The 18,466-nt window shown below is 46.1% G+C and overlaps 1 protein-coding gene across 1 annotated transcript in view; it reads left to right on the top strand.

Moving 5' to 3' along the window:
* Positions 1–18,466, top strand: part of CACNA2D3 (calcium voltage-gated channel auxiliary subunit alpha2delta 3) — a 978,241-nt gene that overhangs the window by 295,938 nt on the left and 663,837 nt on the right. The window contains exon 4 of the mRNA XM_075550920.1: positions 10,093–10,152. Within this exon, the coding sequence (XP_075407035.1) occupies positions 10,093–10,152 (60 nt within the window). The remainder of the gene's footprint in view (positions 1–10,092; positions 10,153–18,466) is intronic.

Below are 18,466 nucleotides of genomic sequence, written 5' to 3'. Positions count from 1 at the left end.
CTAATAAAATGTTTAAAACAAAATTTTCATAGAATGCAAAAATAGTACTTTAATATATTTTTTAAAATTTCAACATAAGTACAATTTACAAATATAATACATTACAGTTATGTATAGTATTATTTTATTCTTTGGCATATTTCTCATTTGTGTGAATTTTTTAAGGAGATTGCTGTCATTGTTTAAAAGATCATGACATTTTTCACAAGAATTTGTTAAATTATTCACACATAAAATGGCTTTCAAAGTCTCAAAACTTAATTGTGATTTTTCTGATGCCCACACTTTATTTACCATAGAAAATGCATTCATTCACAGCATTAGTTCCTGGTAAGGACAGCGCATATTCCACAATTTTTAGTGCATTATTGTGTGGAACATGGTTTGTTTCAAAATGATGAAATATTTCTAACCATTTGTTCTCTATTGTGATTTTTGCTGATGCCCAAGATTTAACCTTTTCCTTATCAATATATATTTTTAATAATGATACCTCATTAAAAGATCATTTTCAGAAATAATTACTATATGGGAACTTTTGAGTAATATGATCAAATGATTTTTGCACACCATTCCAATTAAGTTCTTATTTTAATGTAACCCAATGAAAATGTTCAATATCATTGTAATGTACCATCTACTCTTCTAAATAATCTATGCAGTTACTATAGAACTTTTTAAAGTGATTCGTGATATCTGCATGATTTATTGTGCCTTGTTCTCCTAGCTGGCTTATACTAATAAGGATAGTTAATGGAAGAAAATTATTTTCTAACTGCTCTTGACACTGAAATTTTAAATTATTAACTTCATTTGCTACTTTGATTACCAAAATTTTGTCACCTTCAATAAGTTTTATAGCATTTTGAAAAAGAGCTGCTTGATTGTGTACAAACTCTAGCCAAATTTTTGAAGATTCTTTTTTAAAAAACTCTTCTAAAATTCTAGGACATTTATCCTGTGATAGAAAGTAGGATTTCAAAAGATCATATATTTTCAAAATTCTTTTGACAGCTGGCAAAAGAGTTAACCAGCGCGTTTTACTGTATCCAAGTATTTTCTGATGTTCGGCTTCTGCAGTTTCACAAAATTCTTTAAGCAGTTCAATGCGCATGGTGTATATATAGAAACAAGAATATATTTAATAACAATATTTTCCACATCTACAGGCAACAAATCAGCAGCTGTTTGAATGGCATTATGTATTATATCTATTCCCTTCCCATTCTCGTGCCGTTCCCTAGCTTGTGGTGCATTCTTTCCAAAAATCAGGACTTTTTAAAAATGCCATGGGATGTGGGACAAATTGATAAAAATTGGGACTGCCCCACCAAAAGCGGGACGTCTGGTTACCTTATCATAGACACTTTCAGTGACCCTCCTTCCCCCGGTTACTTCTTGGACTTCTTCCCAGCTCGACAGAAACGTCTTCTTTTTTGGAAAGCGTCTTTGGCTCTTGCTTTCCCTCCCTCCCACGGGCCTTTCCTAGTGGTCACTGCCCTGTGTGTCCGCGCCTTCTGTCAGCCACCTCTCATCCCTGCCGGGCTGTGGGTGGAAGCTCTACTTTCGGGGAGATAGGTGCCGAGTCACTGGAAGCCACACAGAGAGACAGACTCTCTGTCACCTTGCAACAAACACTCTAGACCAGCGGTTCTCAACTGACCCTCTCACAGGGTCACCTGATTCACAACAGCAGCGAAATGACTGATGAAGTAGCAGCGACAATAATGTGATGGTTGGGGATCCCCACAATAGAAGCGCTTTCAGCACCAAAGGAAGAGGAATATCGACTTGAGCATTTTCCGTTATTTTCTTAAGCGGAGGGCCCTAATCTGATGGCTTCTGCTTTCTGAAACAAAAAAGAGGTGTTGGGAATGATACCTGAGAGGTGAGGGAGCATAATCTCATTGTGCCCAGGTTCCTAGAGATGTCTTTTGTGGGGTGCTCACAGGTCCTTAATGAAGCTAGCTAACCTTGCTGTGGAATGTTGGCTCGTTGGGGTCAAGTCCTGCCCGACCACAGTGATGCTGAAATGAACAACAGCTCACTGCCATGTCCAGGCCGCTCCCGCTCAGAGTGGCCCTTCAGGCCAGCGTAGAATGGCCCTGTGACCCCCAAGGCTTCAGAGTGTCTCCTCTCCCTCCCTGGTAGGCGGGGGGTCTCAGACTGCTGGCCTTGGCCTTACAGTTGGCAGCCCACAGCGGAACCCACGACACCAGTGGTGCTCCACCTTCCTCACGCCACCACCATTTCGTATAGTTCCTATGCGGCGGGGACCCCAAACATCACATTATTTTTGTTTCTACTTTATCACTGTCCTTTTGCTACAGTTATGAATCCGGCGAGTCCTGTGAAAGGGTCATTAGACGCCCAAAGGAGTCACGACCCACAGGTTGCGAACCACTGCCCTCCATCATCCTCCGCTTGATTCTAGAATAGCATTAGCTCTAACTTCCTCTTCACCTGACAGGTAGGGTTTAAAATGACAGCTACCAAATCTAGGAAGGAAGGTCCCAAATGGAAATGTCATTTAGAGTGACCTCCTTCTACAATCTTAAACAGGGAGAGACAAGACCAGGGCGGGGACCCCATCATCCCGATGAGGGAACCACAGTGTCTGAAGGAGTCAGCACGAGGCCGCCACCAAAGTGCTGCTGTTGCTGCTACTGCCTTCTGGTCAGTCCTCACTCGCAGGGGCCTGCGCACCGCAGAGCAGACCCTGACCCGTCCGTCCCCGCCTCGAGCTTGCTGGTAGGGCTGAGCCCGTGGCTGCAGCCTCTGTGCAGCCCATCTGCACAAGGGGGGTCAGGCTCCAGGCGCTGTGTGCTCAGCCACTGTGCTGCCGAGTTTCCTGGGTGGCTGCCTCGATTGAACGTGGACAACACAGGAAATTGTCACAAAATGGTGACTGGCAGCAGATTATCTTATCACAGTCACAGGCAGGAATACTGGGGCCGGGACAGAGACACCAATGGGACACGTCCCAGACTGCAGGCCCTGAAGATGAGACTTCCCCTTCTTGGGCTGGTCCCGGGAGTCACACTCTGCTGGAGGACACAACTTGTCACATTACTGGCCACCGGGCAGAGAAGGCTCAGTGGTAGCTGAATCTACGAGGAAACAGAAAGTGGACGGAGGGCTGCCACTGTAAACCACAAACCCAAACCAAACTTGGTTGCTCCTCCTCGCCCATTCTGGCTCTTAGTGGCTCCCTCGGTGTTCCAAGGTTGTCATATTTACGGGAACAGGAAGCCCACCGAATAGCAGGTGGGTTCAAATGGCTGACTTCGCGGTTCTCAGTCCAACCCCCAGCCCACGGCCATCCACAGATCTAGTGCTCAGAATCTAAGGAAGAGCAAAAGAGGGCCTGTGCCACACTGGGTACGTGTGAGATAGCAACTACTACTCCTTACTCTCCAGCACCTGCTGGGTGATTTCTCTTCTTGGTTGGTTTCTACAGGTTCCATAGATGCATCTCGCTGGAGGAAGACTCATGCAGTCACGCCATTCACTCGCTAGCACCAAGTTAGTTAGTAATGTCAGCCAAATCTAAACTGTTAGTGACCTTTTCTTTTTTAGGATTCTCCCAGTTGAACGTAAATCTCCTTTGAGAAAGAATTGCTTTCTCATTTCAGAATATTCCTAATAGAACTCTTGGTAAGAGTCTTAAATGCATCATTGCAATTCTTTAAACGGAAACCTCTAATCACATTAAGCGCTTTGAAATCTCGAATCCCCTCCACTGAATGATTTCCATTGTTGAGTCACCAACTGGAAGTGAGAATCAACTGGATGACACTGAGTTCTTTTTTTTTTTTTAATTTACAGGCAAAGTATCTGAGATTGACCTAAGAAGTAAGATTTTTTTTCTCTTCCATATGGTTTGTCTTGCTTTAAGGATTTTTTTCTGTAATGACCCCACCCACACTACTTTAGAGATTTTTAAATTCATGTATATATAATGTGATAGAATTCTGATAGAATCAGCAAGGGTTCGTTCAGTCATAAGTTACTTTGGTTATGAAATCACATTTTCCCATTATTTACCCACCTCTCACTTCTTTTAAGTTTTTCTTTGTTAATCTAAAATGACCAGGAGCAAAAACTACAAGAAGAGCAACAACAAAATCATTTTCCTGCTCAGATTCCTTTGTTTCCCTTTAGCTTGGTTTTTGTCTTCTCTTCAGCCCTGAACTAGGACCGAGAGTTTGACCTAACCTGGTGTCTTCAACCCCAGTCTCGACTTCAATGTAGGAAGGAGCAGAGGCCACTCATGGTGTGGTATTGTACGTGTGGCAGTCACATAATCTGGTGTCAACTTGCAAAGGGGTGGAGTCTAGCCTGTCAATCAAGTTGCAGCTTGATGACCTTATTTGGAGGCGCCATGGAGATAAATAGCTCACTGGAGACCAGATACACACAGACACTCTGCTTGTCTTCCTGCTGACAAGCTACATGGTGACCCCTGATGGAACCAGAGTCCTGGAGCTGGAGGAGCCACATGGAGACCCATGCCAGCACTGAGATTCTTCTACCACCACTGCATCCACAAGACGTTCTACCCACTGGCCTGTGATCATCCTGCATTCGGCATCATTGCATGTGTTGCATGAGTCTGAAGAGGAGATTAGAGACTTGTATCAGACATATGGACTAATATCAGATTTATGGACTTGATCTGGACGGGGCTGAGATGTTTTCTTCATGTACAATTGCTCATTAATATAAAGTTCTTTCTTATGCACATAGGAGTGTCTCTGGTCCACCAGGGCGAACACAGTGTGACTCTCTGTGGCATCATTGTAATACGGAGGAAGGCTTGGTTTGAAATGCGATGACTGTCCTGTTGCTACTGTTCCCATTGGCTTCGCCCTTTACCCTGGCTATGAATCCTATCCAAGATCCCTGGCATTTAACCCTTCTTATTTATAAAGATAGCTCTTGTTTATTTCATGACACAGGAAGATTTTGTGGAACTACAGGAAGTCAATAAAGGCACGTTCATCAAGGAAAGGCAATCTTTTAGCTTGTATGGGCTGTATTAAAAGCCACGGTGCATAGTCCAGTATATTAGCATTTTTTTTTCAAGAAAACCCTTTTTTAGGCACCAAGGTGGCGGACCTGTGGATGAAACTGCCTTCTTCTTTCACGCCAAAGCTCATTTTGAATACCAAAGCGTCCAAAGCCATGTTGATTTCCACAGCTCAGTTTTAATTAAAGTCCACATTCATGATTCTATAAGCCCATCTGTGGATTGGGAAAGGGAATTCATATAAGGGAAAATTAACTTCTTGTTATTAAAAGTACACTGCCTTTCTAATAGGTATAATAGAGTTCCAGTTCTCCCCAGACCCAGGGGTGGTTTCTTATTTAAGAATTAACATATTAGCAAGTTAAAATGATTTTTCTTGTTTAACACTTTTTGGGAAGCATTCTTCATTTGACTTAAATGATTGATTTGTGTCTGGTCAATTGATGATTGATAAAGCAATGGGTGATGCGTAGCTGCAGGTCTGCTTTCTTTCCTTAAACCCTGTTTCCTAAAGCTTTGTGGTCAGCATGATGGAGAATGTCTTTGTGGAAATGAGAAGTGTAAGAGATGAAGCAAGTCATGTTGGGAAAGGCATTCAGCATATTGAACTTGAACATTGAACATTGGCCACTGAGGTAGGTCAAGTTCTCACCCTGTACTCAGCCCAGTGCCCAGTGTTCTGGCCACTCTTAATAGTTAGCACCATATTATTGGGATGCTTGTAAGTATAGTCCCTTCTTGTGCCTGTACCTTGTAACATACTGTTTATGGTAAAAGTAACCATTATCATTTAAGATTATCATCTTAAATATGAATGTTACATGGTATTTATATCTATCTGTACATATGCATATATATACATAGATACACTATGTTATATACTTCATGCTATACTTTTTGTGATAATTTATTTCCATCTTGTTCTTTATCAGTCCCATACTGCATCCTTCTTTTCACGTCCAGTTCTTAGCTCTTGGCAGTGTTGGTTGACCTTGGCCATTGGGGAGTTTTATTTCGTTCTCATCATTTGATTAGTTGGGCATTTCATCAACATTTCTTCTCGGGGTTCTTGGCCGATGATAACCAGCTGCTACTCATCAGTTTGGGGTGATGGGAGCTGTGTGCTTTCCGAGTAGAGTTGGACTGAGTTAGTGTATCAGTCCAGGTAGGAACATTCATAGACACTCATGTGTATAAGGACAGAGCTTTGTACACAGAGTAATTGTATATTAAGAAAACATCCCAGCCCAGTCCAGATCAAGTCCATAAGTCTGATATTAGCACATATGTCCAATATCAATCTATAAAGTCCTCTTCAGCCTTATGCAACACATGCAATCATGCTGAATACAGGAAGATCACAGTGGATCTTGTGGAATGTGGAAAGTCTTGTGGATCCAGTGGCAGTAGAGGCACTTCAGCTCTGGCGTGGGTTTCCACATGGCTCCTTCAGCTCCAGGGCTCTCGAGTAGCTCCATGAGTCATGTCAGCAGGAAAATGAAGCAGAGAGTCTGTGCATATCTGGCCACCGGTGAGCCATTTATCTTTATGGTGCTGCCAAATGAGGTCATCAAGCTGTAATCTGATTGACAGGCTAGCCTCCACCCTTTGCAAGTTGACACCAGATTCTGGGTTTTCAGAAGTAGATTTTACCAGGGTTTTCCTTCGATGGGCTGTTGAGTGGACTCGAACCACTAGCTTTTCCATTAGCAGCCTAGCAAGTGAACCATTGACCCCATCACGAAAGTCCGATAAAGAAAAAGAAGTGTGTGTGTTTAGTAAATGCTCACAAGGCAGGAATTATTTTGATCGTGTAAATATTCAGAAATGCATAATTTTTGTGCCTGCTGTACCAAAGCCTACTGCTGACTTCCAGTGACCCTGTAGGACAGAGCAGAACTGCTTCTTGGGGTGTCCAAAGTGGTAAGTCTTTTCAGAAGCAGACTGCCACATCGCCCTCCAGAGGTGAAGACCTGGGTCTAAACTGCAGACCTGTTGGCTAGCAGCCTCTGCTTAACCCACTGCACCACCAGGACCCCCGTACACACTGTGAAGTTCAATGTGTGATCGATTTCATGATACATGCATAGAAGCGGTAACATTTACAGACGACGTGCATTCCTCTCAGATGCATATTGATTTCTTCTGGCTGCACCTGTCACTCACCTGTCAGGGTCCACATTGATACACTTGCAGAGTGTATCACATGATCCTGGATGCTGACACACTTCATTGACTAGGTGGATTCCGAAATACGGTGACCCACGGCAAGGCTGGAGTGAATGTACTCACTCTGATTCATGCTTCCCTTTACTTCTTTTCTCTGCTTCCCAGCCCTCTGTGCCAGGCTTTTCTTCTGTTCAGGATTTGATGTCTCACAGCAGATGTACATATATACACAAGTGTGATCATACACGAGTATTTAAAGATAGATGAGATGAGAAACTCATTGAGCAAGGTGTCGAGGGTGAGGTAAGGTCAGGGATGAGGGCCGTTATTGTCAGTGTTCTCAAGCTTGAGTGACTTCGTAACAACATGAATTATAGCGAGTTCCCAGCCCACGAATTTTTGATGGATCCATTCAGACTAGGCTGGAATCTTAGAGCTCGCGTTTGCCTTTCCAGCAAGTTCCCGGTCAAGCTGGGGGTGCCCACCAGGGGGGCTGCACTTTGAGAAAGCTCTTTATGTGCTTGTGATGAGGAAAGTGGGTCCCTGACAAAGGAATGAACTTGTCTAAGATCTTACAACTGGTCAACCTGGGTTAGCATCCAGGCTAGAATTAGAACTGGTGCTCCTGACTGTGGCCCTGTAGTGTTTGGCTGTGGTTCTCAACCTGTGGGTTGCGACCCCTTTGAGGGTTGAACGACCCTTTCACAGGGGTCGCCAGATTCATAACAGTAGCAAAGTTATGAAGTAGCAGCGAACATAATGTTATGGTTGGGGGATCACCACAACATGAGGAACTGTCTGAAAGGGTCTCGGTATGAGGAAGGTTGAGGACCACTGCCCTAGGGTCTCTTCTTTGCTCAGCGACAGTCACTAGCATATCAACTCTGTATTCCTGGTTCCTGAACAGGTTGGCAGGAGAGACCAATTCCTGGAGAGGGACCTCATGCTTGTAAAGCAGTGGTACAGGGCACAGAGGAAGACCCTTGACAAGATGGCTGGACACAGGGTTGCAACAAGGGCAGTTGTGAGGGTGGCGCATGGCGGGCAGTGTTTCCTTCGCTGTCACAGTCACGATGAGCAGGAACTGACTCGGTGACACCGAACAGCAACAGCAAAGCTCTCCAAAGGAGCCCTGGGGATGCAGTGATGAAGCACAGGCTCAGCTGCTAAGTGCAAGGTGGGTGGTTCGAACCTGCCAGTGATTCGTCAGGAGAAAGACTGCAGTCTGCTTCCATAAAGATGACAGGTATGGAGAACCTCTGGGGCAGCTCCACTTTCCCTACAAGTCTACTCAACTCAGTGGCAGTGGATTCAAGTTACCCAGGAGTCTCTGTGTGGAACAGACAATTCCTCGAGGACTCCCAGGTCGCCCAGCTCAGAAAACCCCACGGAGTGCAGATCTGCCCTTGAACACGTGGGATCGTGATGATTTGAAAAGGGCTCTGTATGGCAGCTGATTGTTTTTTGGTTAAGTTATTCAAATATATTTCAGTTCTTCATTTTCATTTCAGTTTAATAATTGTTACGTGGGACATTTGCCTCTCAATCACTAATTAGAGAATAACATGAATGTCGTCATTTCTCAAGCACAGGCTATAAACACAGGTCTAGATTATGTCAAGGAAAAGCAAGTGAAAGATAGCATGAACTCTACAAGTCACCATGATAAAAATGAGTACATTTTCACCTGGACCTAATTTTGGTATGATGTTAGTCCACTGTGCGAGGCCTTTACCAAGTTTGTGGAAACCTGTATTTGTCCCGCGTTAGATAATCACCCACTGAAGGTCAAAAGGAAGCATGTCCACAGGACAGAGTTAGAGGGTTAGGAATGAAGGAGAAGTGGAAGCAGGATGCCCCCGGAGGAAATGGGATGAGCCATGGCCCCTCGAGAGGGGTGCTGTGGAGGAGCTGGGGAAAGATGTGCAGGTGTTGTCAAGTGTGAGCCTGAGGGTCTGCTCTGTAAGCCTTCACCCAGCGAGCAGAAAAGCCTTTTAAAAAAGATAATAAAATTTAAAACAAATGGTTAAAGCTTTTCTTTGTTTTAAGTTAGGCTTTACTACAATAGCCTCTTGCCTATATTTTCATGATGGGTAATACTGTTGGAAATGTGAAATAAAAATTATGGTTATAGTTGATTGTCTTTCAATGAAGACATGTCATGAAATTGCTCTTTTTTCTATTTTGAATAAATTGTTTGTGAGATTATGTTTTTCCATTTCCTCGGCCCACAAAGTACCGAGAGTTGTGTTGTTGTGGGTGCAGCTCATTGACTTGGCATCAGTGGTTTCCTGACCCGGATGCGAGTGTCAAAGTCACACTCATGGGCCACACCGTGTGTGTCCTTGCCCCCTGCTCCTGGCAATGGAGAGCTTTGTCCAGAAATAATAGACCTAGAATGGCCGGGAGCATTCACATACACACACACACACAGCCCCCAAACATTGGGGAAGAAAGTTTGATCATTTAGTGATGCATTCAATTCAGTAAATGTTGACTGAGCATCTCAGGAATGCGTTGTTCTGTGTAAGTTCAGTGGAATCAGCATGAGGTCACAAGCACCAATGTCTTTCATTGTTTTGACCAGAGGTGCAGACTTTGTGCATGTAGAGACATGCCTAACAAACATTTGTTGAAAGAACTAATGTATAAATAACGAAGGCCTACATGATTATTATTTTCACTGTAGGTGATTTGCCCCATATCTGGATATGCCCAGAGTTTTAAAAAGCTGATTTTGACACTGATTACTTTCCTTTCTTGGCAGCACATCAAGCCATATTACAATCTGTCACTTGGGTAGAGGTGGATGTACCCATCTTCCCACACTGTAGACAGACATGCCTGTAGGTCACACTTCTCATCCTTACTGTCCCCTTCTGTCTTTCCAGCGTCTTGTTGAAGCTGCAGAGGAAGCTCATCTGAAACATGAATTCGATGCAGACTTGCAGGTACGTTACGTCTGTATACTTTGATTCGGTGTTTTCTTGGCCAAAGGAGGGATACCAAGTATATAGGAATACCAAGTTCCCAAGACAGGCTTGTGAGAAGTTGGCACCCAGCGGACGGGGTGGTGGGGGGTGCAAGGCAGGATTATGATGCTCAACCTTTCCTCGCAGACATGGAATTAGATTTCTGTGAGCTGCTCCCCAGCTTTGAGGGAATGAACCCAAGAAATTGACCAAAGCCAGCAGTTCTTCATTATCAACTGGTGATGTCCTGGATTTGGAAGACAAGGGAAGGAAAGCAGCATAGAATGGCCCTAGCCTTGATTGGCTATTAATTGTGTTTTAAAAGTGAAATGGCCACAGACCTGGGCTTTGCATGTCTGTTGAGTCAGCACCGTGCATCGGATCCTGGGCACCTGTGTGGGTGATTGTGTGTGAAGGGTTGGGTGTTGGTTTGTGTGGAGGACATCATCAAAGGAAATGAGTGAGTTGTGTAATACTCACAGATACCTGGGGTCCCTCCTGAAGGAGCTTTGATCTGTACTGTCCTGTTGAGCTCTGTGGCTTTTACAAGAAGCAGTCCCAGGTCTTTAATTCCATGATGGCTACAATATATTTCCCTAAGTGGCGGGCAGCCATGGTTAGGAGATGCTGTTGAGTTTTGCCACATTTTCCTTAAAAATGGAGGTGATAAGGCAGGCATATATCTACAAAAAGAACAGCAATGCCGAAATGCATCTTCGTCCTGTGACTGCACCTCTTGTCCTCACTCCCATCTATTACCTTGCACATCTGCATCTCCGGTGGATACAAATGGCTCATTGAAGTAGAGGACTCAGGGACAGTGGGAAAGGGTTCCTTTACAGATGTTCAGGTGGGGCTGAGAAACATGGGGCTGGGGGATGGTAGAGCGTGCTGGTGTCACACTCGGAAGGCAGCTGGATAGAGGCCCCTTATGATTCCTATACCAGAAGGAGCAGGAAGAAGGAGGGAATTGTTTCCAGAACCTAGACAGGTGGCTCTATGGAGAGGGCATTTCAGAGCAGAGTAAAAACTAGGAAGAGTGGGATTTTGGTATAGGGAAGATACCCCGGTGACACCCTCCTGCTCCCTGATGGATTGCTGGTACTCATCTTTGGCTGAATCTACGTGGAAACCTGTGGATGTCAAGTTCATCTTCCTAAGGCATCAAGACAAATCCAGCCCATTATCCAGGGACCCTGTAAGGCATGGAGTTCGGTGTATGCAATGAAGACGAGGTTCCAGAGGAGGCAGAGGTCCACTGCTGGGAACACGGAGCAGAGAGAAGAGGCTGACCTCTCTGCCTGGCAGGCTGTGGGAGGAGGGCAAAGGGGCGCACAGAGCAGCCAACACCTGCATTCCTACTGCCACCTGGTGTTCCACAGAGCCCTTGGGACCATGCAGTGGCCATACTCATCCTCCTTGTGTCTGCAGAGGCTTTGGGCTTCCTGGGTTGATCGGGGGGCTTTCATGGAAGTGTCTGGAAGCAGGCTGTAAGTGTAAACATTGGCAGGGTGTCGGGAATACATTGCCAGAGGAGACTGTGTCACCCTCCTCAGGATTCCTGAAGCTTTCCCAGGAACCCAGACGGACTGACAGAGTCTGTAAGGTTGAATCAAATAGGAGCCACACCGCAACAAACCATAAATAGACACAGACCCACACGTCTCAATAGATAGATAAACACATAAATGAGAACGGAGCACTCTTCCTGTAGAATGACAGCTAGTCAGTAGATGTGATGGAGCTGGAAAATTATGGTGGTCGTTGATTCCAGAGTAATCAATGAATTCTAAAATGAATGGGTAAAAAGTTTGCTGAAGAACAGGTCATTTACAGACTCTCAGTATCTCTTCGTGAATTACTTATTATCACAAAGGGGAAAATAGAAATTTTACAATGGAGAAATCTGACAGACACCCCCTTGATGAAGTAAGTATTCCAAGGTAATTGTGTCAATCATGTGGCAAACGGACATCACCTCCCTCCAGATGTGACCACCAAAGAATTCTTGCTCAAAATATGTACCCTGAATGAAAACCTTGGAAAATTTGAACTGAGGAACATTCTACAAACTATGTACTTGGCTGGACTTGTCTTCAGAAAAGTCAAGGCCGAGGAAGACAAAACGTAAAGACCTATTCCAGACTACAAGATGAAAAAGCACATGATGGCGAAGTGTGCAATGTGACTCAGACTTGATCCTCATCCTGAATAAGAGTTTCTATGAAGGACAACATCGGACTAACTGAGAAGGTAGGAATAGAGTAGATGATAATATTCCATCAGTGTTGAATTTACTGATGGAACCTTTGGACTGCCCTATATCCATGCATGTTCCAGTTACAATTTTTTATTTTATTTCTGGATCCATCGGTTCCACTGGCTGAGTGAGTTTGCAGGAAAATGAGAAAGATTATTGGATATGTGGCTGTTGGGAGGGAGCCCAGGTGGTGGAGTGGTTATGCAGTGGGCTGCAATCAGAATGGTCCACAGTTCAAAACCACCAGCAGCTCCAGAGGAGAAAGACTGGGCTTTCTACTCCAGTACATAGTGACAGTCTCAGACACCTACAGGGGGTCACTGTCACTATGAGTCAGCATTAACTTGATGGCAGCAAGTTTGACTTCGTTTGGGGTGTTTTAGAAAATCTGGTCATTTTCACGGTGAGCCCAACTGCCTGCATAGGATAGGTGCTTGGGGGAAGGGAGGGATTGATGTGACTGTCATTAGGTGACTGTCCATTTCCAGCAAAGAACACTGCTCTGTGGTTTCGCTCAGCAAGGAGACCTTGTGGTTTATGGTCCCTCTGAAGTTGTCCTCAGCAAGGGGATAACTTCTTCTGTTATCAAAGCTCTCCACCTCTCCATGATAGCTCTGGTGTAGCACAGCGAATCCCTGTGTTCCATGCCCCCCCCCCCAGAAAACAAGTCCCTGGAGCGCAACAGATTTTGCTTCTTTGACAACAAGGAGGGGAGGGGCTCATTTCCCCCTGTGCTAGCTACCGTTCTCTGAGTGTCCAGGCAAACACTGCAGGATGCTGCTATGGTCCGAGCTCCAAGGTGGAAGGAGCTAATCCTGCAGGGTTATGGGCTGCCAAGTGTCCTGGGGGTCGAAGGAGACCACACACACTCTGTGGGCCCTGTCAAAGAGGGGCCTCGGATGGAGTGGGTATGCATGGGGGAGCGCGTCTCTGCTTCCATGAAACTGTGGCTTGGATTACCATTGCTGGGCAGCAAGTTTGTGCATGGGCGCTGGGTTGATTGCCGCTGCGGCCCATCAGAGCTGATCAATTGCTAATCTGGGTTCCCCTGACCTCTCAGTGAACTCTACCAGCAGATTGCTTTTTATCAAAAAATGTCATAGTACCATCTGCTCACCATGACATAATGCTGGGGAGGAGCCTGCACTCAGGCATTGGGAAGGAGGGAGGGAGAGAGGGAGGGAGGTGTGCTTTCTGGGGGCGGGTTTGGAAGAGTTTTGTGAACTTTTCTAAACGGCGCAGCCTTGTTACACATCTCAGGCCAGAGAAGATGATGGGCCACCCCGTCTCTTCACTGTAGGAGGCAGTCGTGCTGTCCACGTGAGAACTGTGTGTGTCCCTGGTAGAGCCCTCAGAAGCTACGAAAAGAAAGTCGTGCCTCCACTCTGGTCAGGATTTCACTACTCGCCTCCATTTCCTCTCTGTCTTCTCAGAGGTTTCCCGGGTCCTCCTTGGCGTGGGGCCTTGACCTTTGCAGTCCTCTGTGCAAAGTCCCGAAGTGTGGCCTTTGCTGGTTGGTTCCTTACAAGAATGTTTTTGTTGCGTTTGGTGTGGGGGGTGTATGTCCTCAAAAGCTTTTGCCATGCTAAAGTTCTTCTCAAGTACACTCAGTTATAGGTGTGCGCATCGTGTGGTCCAGCCAGGACCCTTGATTAAGGCTCAGAGTTCCCCGTCCCCTCAGGCAGAAGTTCGATACAAACTTGGGACAAGAAGCAAGTGCAGCCTCTGAATGGAAGGTGCACGAGCAAATTGAATCACAGAAGCCCGCGTAGAAGCAGCTGTCCTCCAGCCCTGCCGTCCTCTTTTTGGGGAAGTTCATGAGTTAGAGATTGACCTCTGTTGTTTTTATTCTTTATGACCTATTAGTACCACAGACCATTTAAAAAATTATAACTGATGGCAAATCGAGGTCTTGTTAAGTGGAATCCTCTCTTTTAATTTCAAACTGAATTAACATAGGTTTTTAATCCTAAGAATGAGAATGAGGTCAGAGTTGTTTAAAACAAAACAAAAATCTTTTATCTCAATTGGTGACCTGTGGTTATCTGTTGAGGCCAAAGGAGGCCTGCTAGCACAGTAGTGGAGGTGTGGCAATGTGCCTCCATGAAGATGAACCCGTGGGCGACATCTGGCACTGCCATGCCAGGTGGGAGTCAGAATTTGCCCCACAGCACTGGCCGGTGTCTTGATGAGAAAGTGGCATCATGGTTTAGAGAGGGGAGGGAGGGTCCTGGCTGTAGTCGGCTTAGCTGCTGGTGGCTTCCCAGAAAAGGAGGCCTTTTCTAGCGTGACTCAGAGACACTGTCTTCTGCCGTCGCCTTCTCCTTTACTCCCTCTTTCAGAGGTTTCTCCACTGGCAGGGAACCAGCCAGGCCGCCCACCCAGTCTACACCACCAGTGAAGGACAGAAACACGTCCTTTAAGAGTTGGCTGCAGCCAGCTTCACATTGGACTCCCAGCATTCCCAGGGAAGGCTGTCTTGAAGTGTCAGCTGTGTGGAATTGGCACACAGTGGAAGAAGGCTGGGGAGGGGGGGGCTTGTTTTCAACTGCGTATCCTACAGGAGGTTTTCTACTACAAAGTTTTCTACAGTAATTTTTCTTTTCATCACTTGTTTCCAAGTGATGGGGTGGGGTGGACAGGGCATTCGGCAGGTTGACAGAAGACAGTGTGAGTGAAATTGTGATTTTCATGATGGGGTGAGTGGCTGGGAGTGCAAGGGAAGTGGGGACCACTGATGACTGATGGGAATTCTCTGGGAGGGAAGGACTAATGATACTTCCCAGAAGAGCAGCTCCCCGTGGCAAGGGCGCTTTGTGTGGCAGGGACCCCCGGGGAAGGGAAGGGGCAGCTTAGGAGACCCAGCATTCACTTTCCAATGTCTAACACCTTCCACTGGGTGCCGGAAGCCTTTCTAGGAAGAGAGTAGAAAGGGAAAATGGAGCAGCTAAGAGCCAAGTGAGCTTTCTTTTTCCCTAATAGCTTTTCTTGGTTGTAAAGTGCTGCTTCTCAACTACTTCCTTTTCTCGGAGCCAACGGAGAGAGATAGCTTTCCCCTAGAGTTGGTGCCCTGAACATAAACGTACAGCTTCCTAACTGTGAGACAATACATTACTGTTACAGCCATTTACCTGCGGTAGTTCTTTCTCAGCAGCTCTAAGAAGCCAAGGCATGGTCACAGGATGGGACAGATTCATTTGGGGTGCTATATCAAGAAATGCTCAGGGAGGTGACAGAACTGTCCTGTAGTGGAAAGAGCAGTTGACTTAAGAGTCAGAAGAGTGAAAAGAAGGGAGTCCATTCCTCCCATGAACTTTATTGGCTTTAAGGAAGTAGTATAAACTACTTTAGCTCCAGCATTCTGACCTGATCATTGCCGATGATATGGCTCCCTTTCCAAAGAGCTGCCGTGGCCAGTAGGAGATGGTGTACGTGATATATGCCCCGGGTGCACAAATGGTTAAACCCTCAACCACCAGCCAAAGGTTGGTGGTATTCACCCATCAAGATGCACCTCAGGAGACAGATTTGTTTCTGAAGGTCACGATCTTGAGAAGTCTGTGGAACAGTCAAAGCTGCACACATGGAGTTGGCGTGAGTGGGAAACAACTCAACAACAATGAATAGCAACATATTTATAAGAGAATCCCTTGGAGGTGTGGATGGTTAAGTGCTCAGCAGCAGATCAGATCAGAACATAGGCACTTTGAACCTACCCAGAGGCTTCTCAGGAAAAAGACCTATTGATCTACTTCTGAAAGATCATAGTCCTTGAAAAACCCAATGCCACTCAGTGAAGTCCATGGGATTGCCATGAGCTAAGCCAATCAAATCAATGACAACTGGTAATTCATATAAATAAATAAATGTGAAGTGTGCAAAAGGTTAATAAAAAGAATGTGAAAATTTTAAACAGCAACAAAAAAAGTGCCGCTTCTGCCCTGGGGGAGCCCAAATGTCATCCAGAGAGCAAAGGGAGGGTTTCGTAGAGGCGCTGTCTGCAGGGAAGAGATGGCCATCCTCCTGAGTCCGCACTGCCTGCAGGGAAGAGATGGCCTTCCTCCTGAGTCTTCACTGCCTTCAGGGAAGAGATGGTCATCCTCCTGAGTCCGCACTGCCTGCAGGGAAGCGATGGTCACCCTCCTGAGTCCTTGTGTGTGCCTGCCCAGCCCCAACCCCTCCCAGTCCTATCTTGCTCACTGAGCTGGGTGTTTAGGCCTCTTCCTGGCACTGGAGGGGGAGGCTCTAGAGGGGGAAGGAGAAGAGCCACCGGTTTCTGGGTTCATCTGGAGGTAACGGATTGCTACTGTGCAGTCAACAGAAAGTTGGGCGTCACCTTTGTAGAGCAAATAAAGAACGGAGAAGAGAAGTCTCACACACTTTTTATTAAAATAATTCTTGATTAGATTCTGATCTAGATAATGAGAACAAGCCTATTGCCTTTCTTCTTTTATCAGCTTGGCAGAGGTCAGAGGGGATCTCAGCATTTTAAGAATTCTGTCAGTTAGGACTTGCCACTTGTCATTGGTCCATAAGACTAGGCTGTAAGTAGTTTCTGAGAGAGATTGAGGTGTGGACTTCGTACAAATCAAACTCCTTTTTCAGCTGTAGCCCACTCATAGAGCGCCCCCTCCCTCTGCGACCTATGTGAACACCAACCGTGGCTCCCAGCCCAGCCTGTAACTGCTGTACCACCTGGGCTCCTAAATGGGTCAGTGTCATGACTGACCTGCATATGAATCAGTTACTTGATTGCTGGTCATAGGAGGATGGAAAGGAAGACCATGGGTGGAGCCTTAGCTGGACCTAGTAAAGAAACCGCTGTCTTGTTTTTATTCCTCTCACTGCCATTGAGTCAATTCTGACTCTTGGAGCAGAGTAGGAAGCTTCCTTTTTCTCCAATGGGGCAGCTGGTTTCGAACTGCTGACCTTTGGTTCAGCAGTCCAGTGCATAACACACGATGCCACCAGGGTTGCTATCTTTGCACTGGAGGTTTGGAGGTTTAGGTTCCTGTAGTTTCCAACCCTCCTGGACCACTTACAGGGTTTGTGAATCTAGAGTAAGAACTTTTGTGCTGTCGCCTCTTTTAAAAGAAGAAAACCTTAAACTCACTGCCGTAGAGTCCTTTCTGACTCATAGCAATCCTGTGGGACAGGGTGGGACAGGGCAGCACACCCCCACTGGCTTCTGAGACCGTCACTCTTTGCAGGAGTGGACAGGCTCCTCTGGTGGTCTCCCCGCCCAGCCTGTAACTGCTGACCGCCTGGGCTCCTAAGTGCCACCGGCCTGTAACTGCTGACCGCCTGGGCTCCTAACTGCATGCCCAGACAATGATGTGCTTAGGAGACAAAGATGGCTTTAAAGATGTGCTTTACCCCTGGTGAGTTGTGCTTCCTTCAACAAGTAGTCCCGGATGACCCCTGGAGTATCCGGCCAGACTGGTCCATAGATGTGGTCCCGGCCTGGGTCCTCTTAGAGACCCCGTCTCATAAGACAAACAGTTCTTAACTGCTGGTGAGAGCGATGATTACAAGGCCCTGGTGCTGTGAGAGCGAAGCACAGTATACCCCACAGCGCAGGACAAGGAGGTCGCTCCTCTGGCTGTGGAAAGGCCTGCAGCGTGAGTCTGAATTGGGTGGGGATCTTAGGTTCATTCCACTGTGGCTTGAAGAAATCACTCCAAACGCAGAAAGCCTTCTTTATTTTACAAAAAGCAGTTACAGTGAAGTGATAGTATGTGCTGCCTGGGTAATGCTGTCTTCAACTGTAAGTGTGAGCGATGCCTTTGTTCGTGGTGTGCGTCCCTCCCCGCTGCTGCGCTTGAGTTTCTCACTCAGGGTGCATCCGTTTGGCTGTGGCTTCACTTAACATCCATTCAGAGTCATGTTCAGCCTGGTTTTAGGTTATAGGGATCCTACCAACCGGTACACGATCTTTACCCTTCTGGAAAGTTCTGTTCCCTACACTAGATGTCAGCAAATGATGAATGATCCCTGTGGGCACTGCGGGTTACGCACTAGCTTCTGGCTCAG

Source organism: Tenrec ecaudatus, chromosome 5 (genome assembly GCF_050624435.1).
Source record: "Tenrec ecaudatus isolate mTenEca1 chromosome 5, mTenEca1.hap1, whole genome shotgun sequence".
In the NCBI taxonomy this organism is placed as follows: domain Eukaryota; kingdom Metazoa; phylum Chordata; class Mammalia; order Afrosoricida; family Tenrecidae; genus Tenrec; species Tenrec ecaudatus.
The sequence above is the reverse complement of the archived record's forward strand: the minus strand, read 5'-3'. Positions and strand labels throughout refer to the sequence as shown.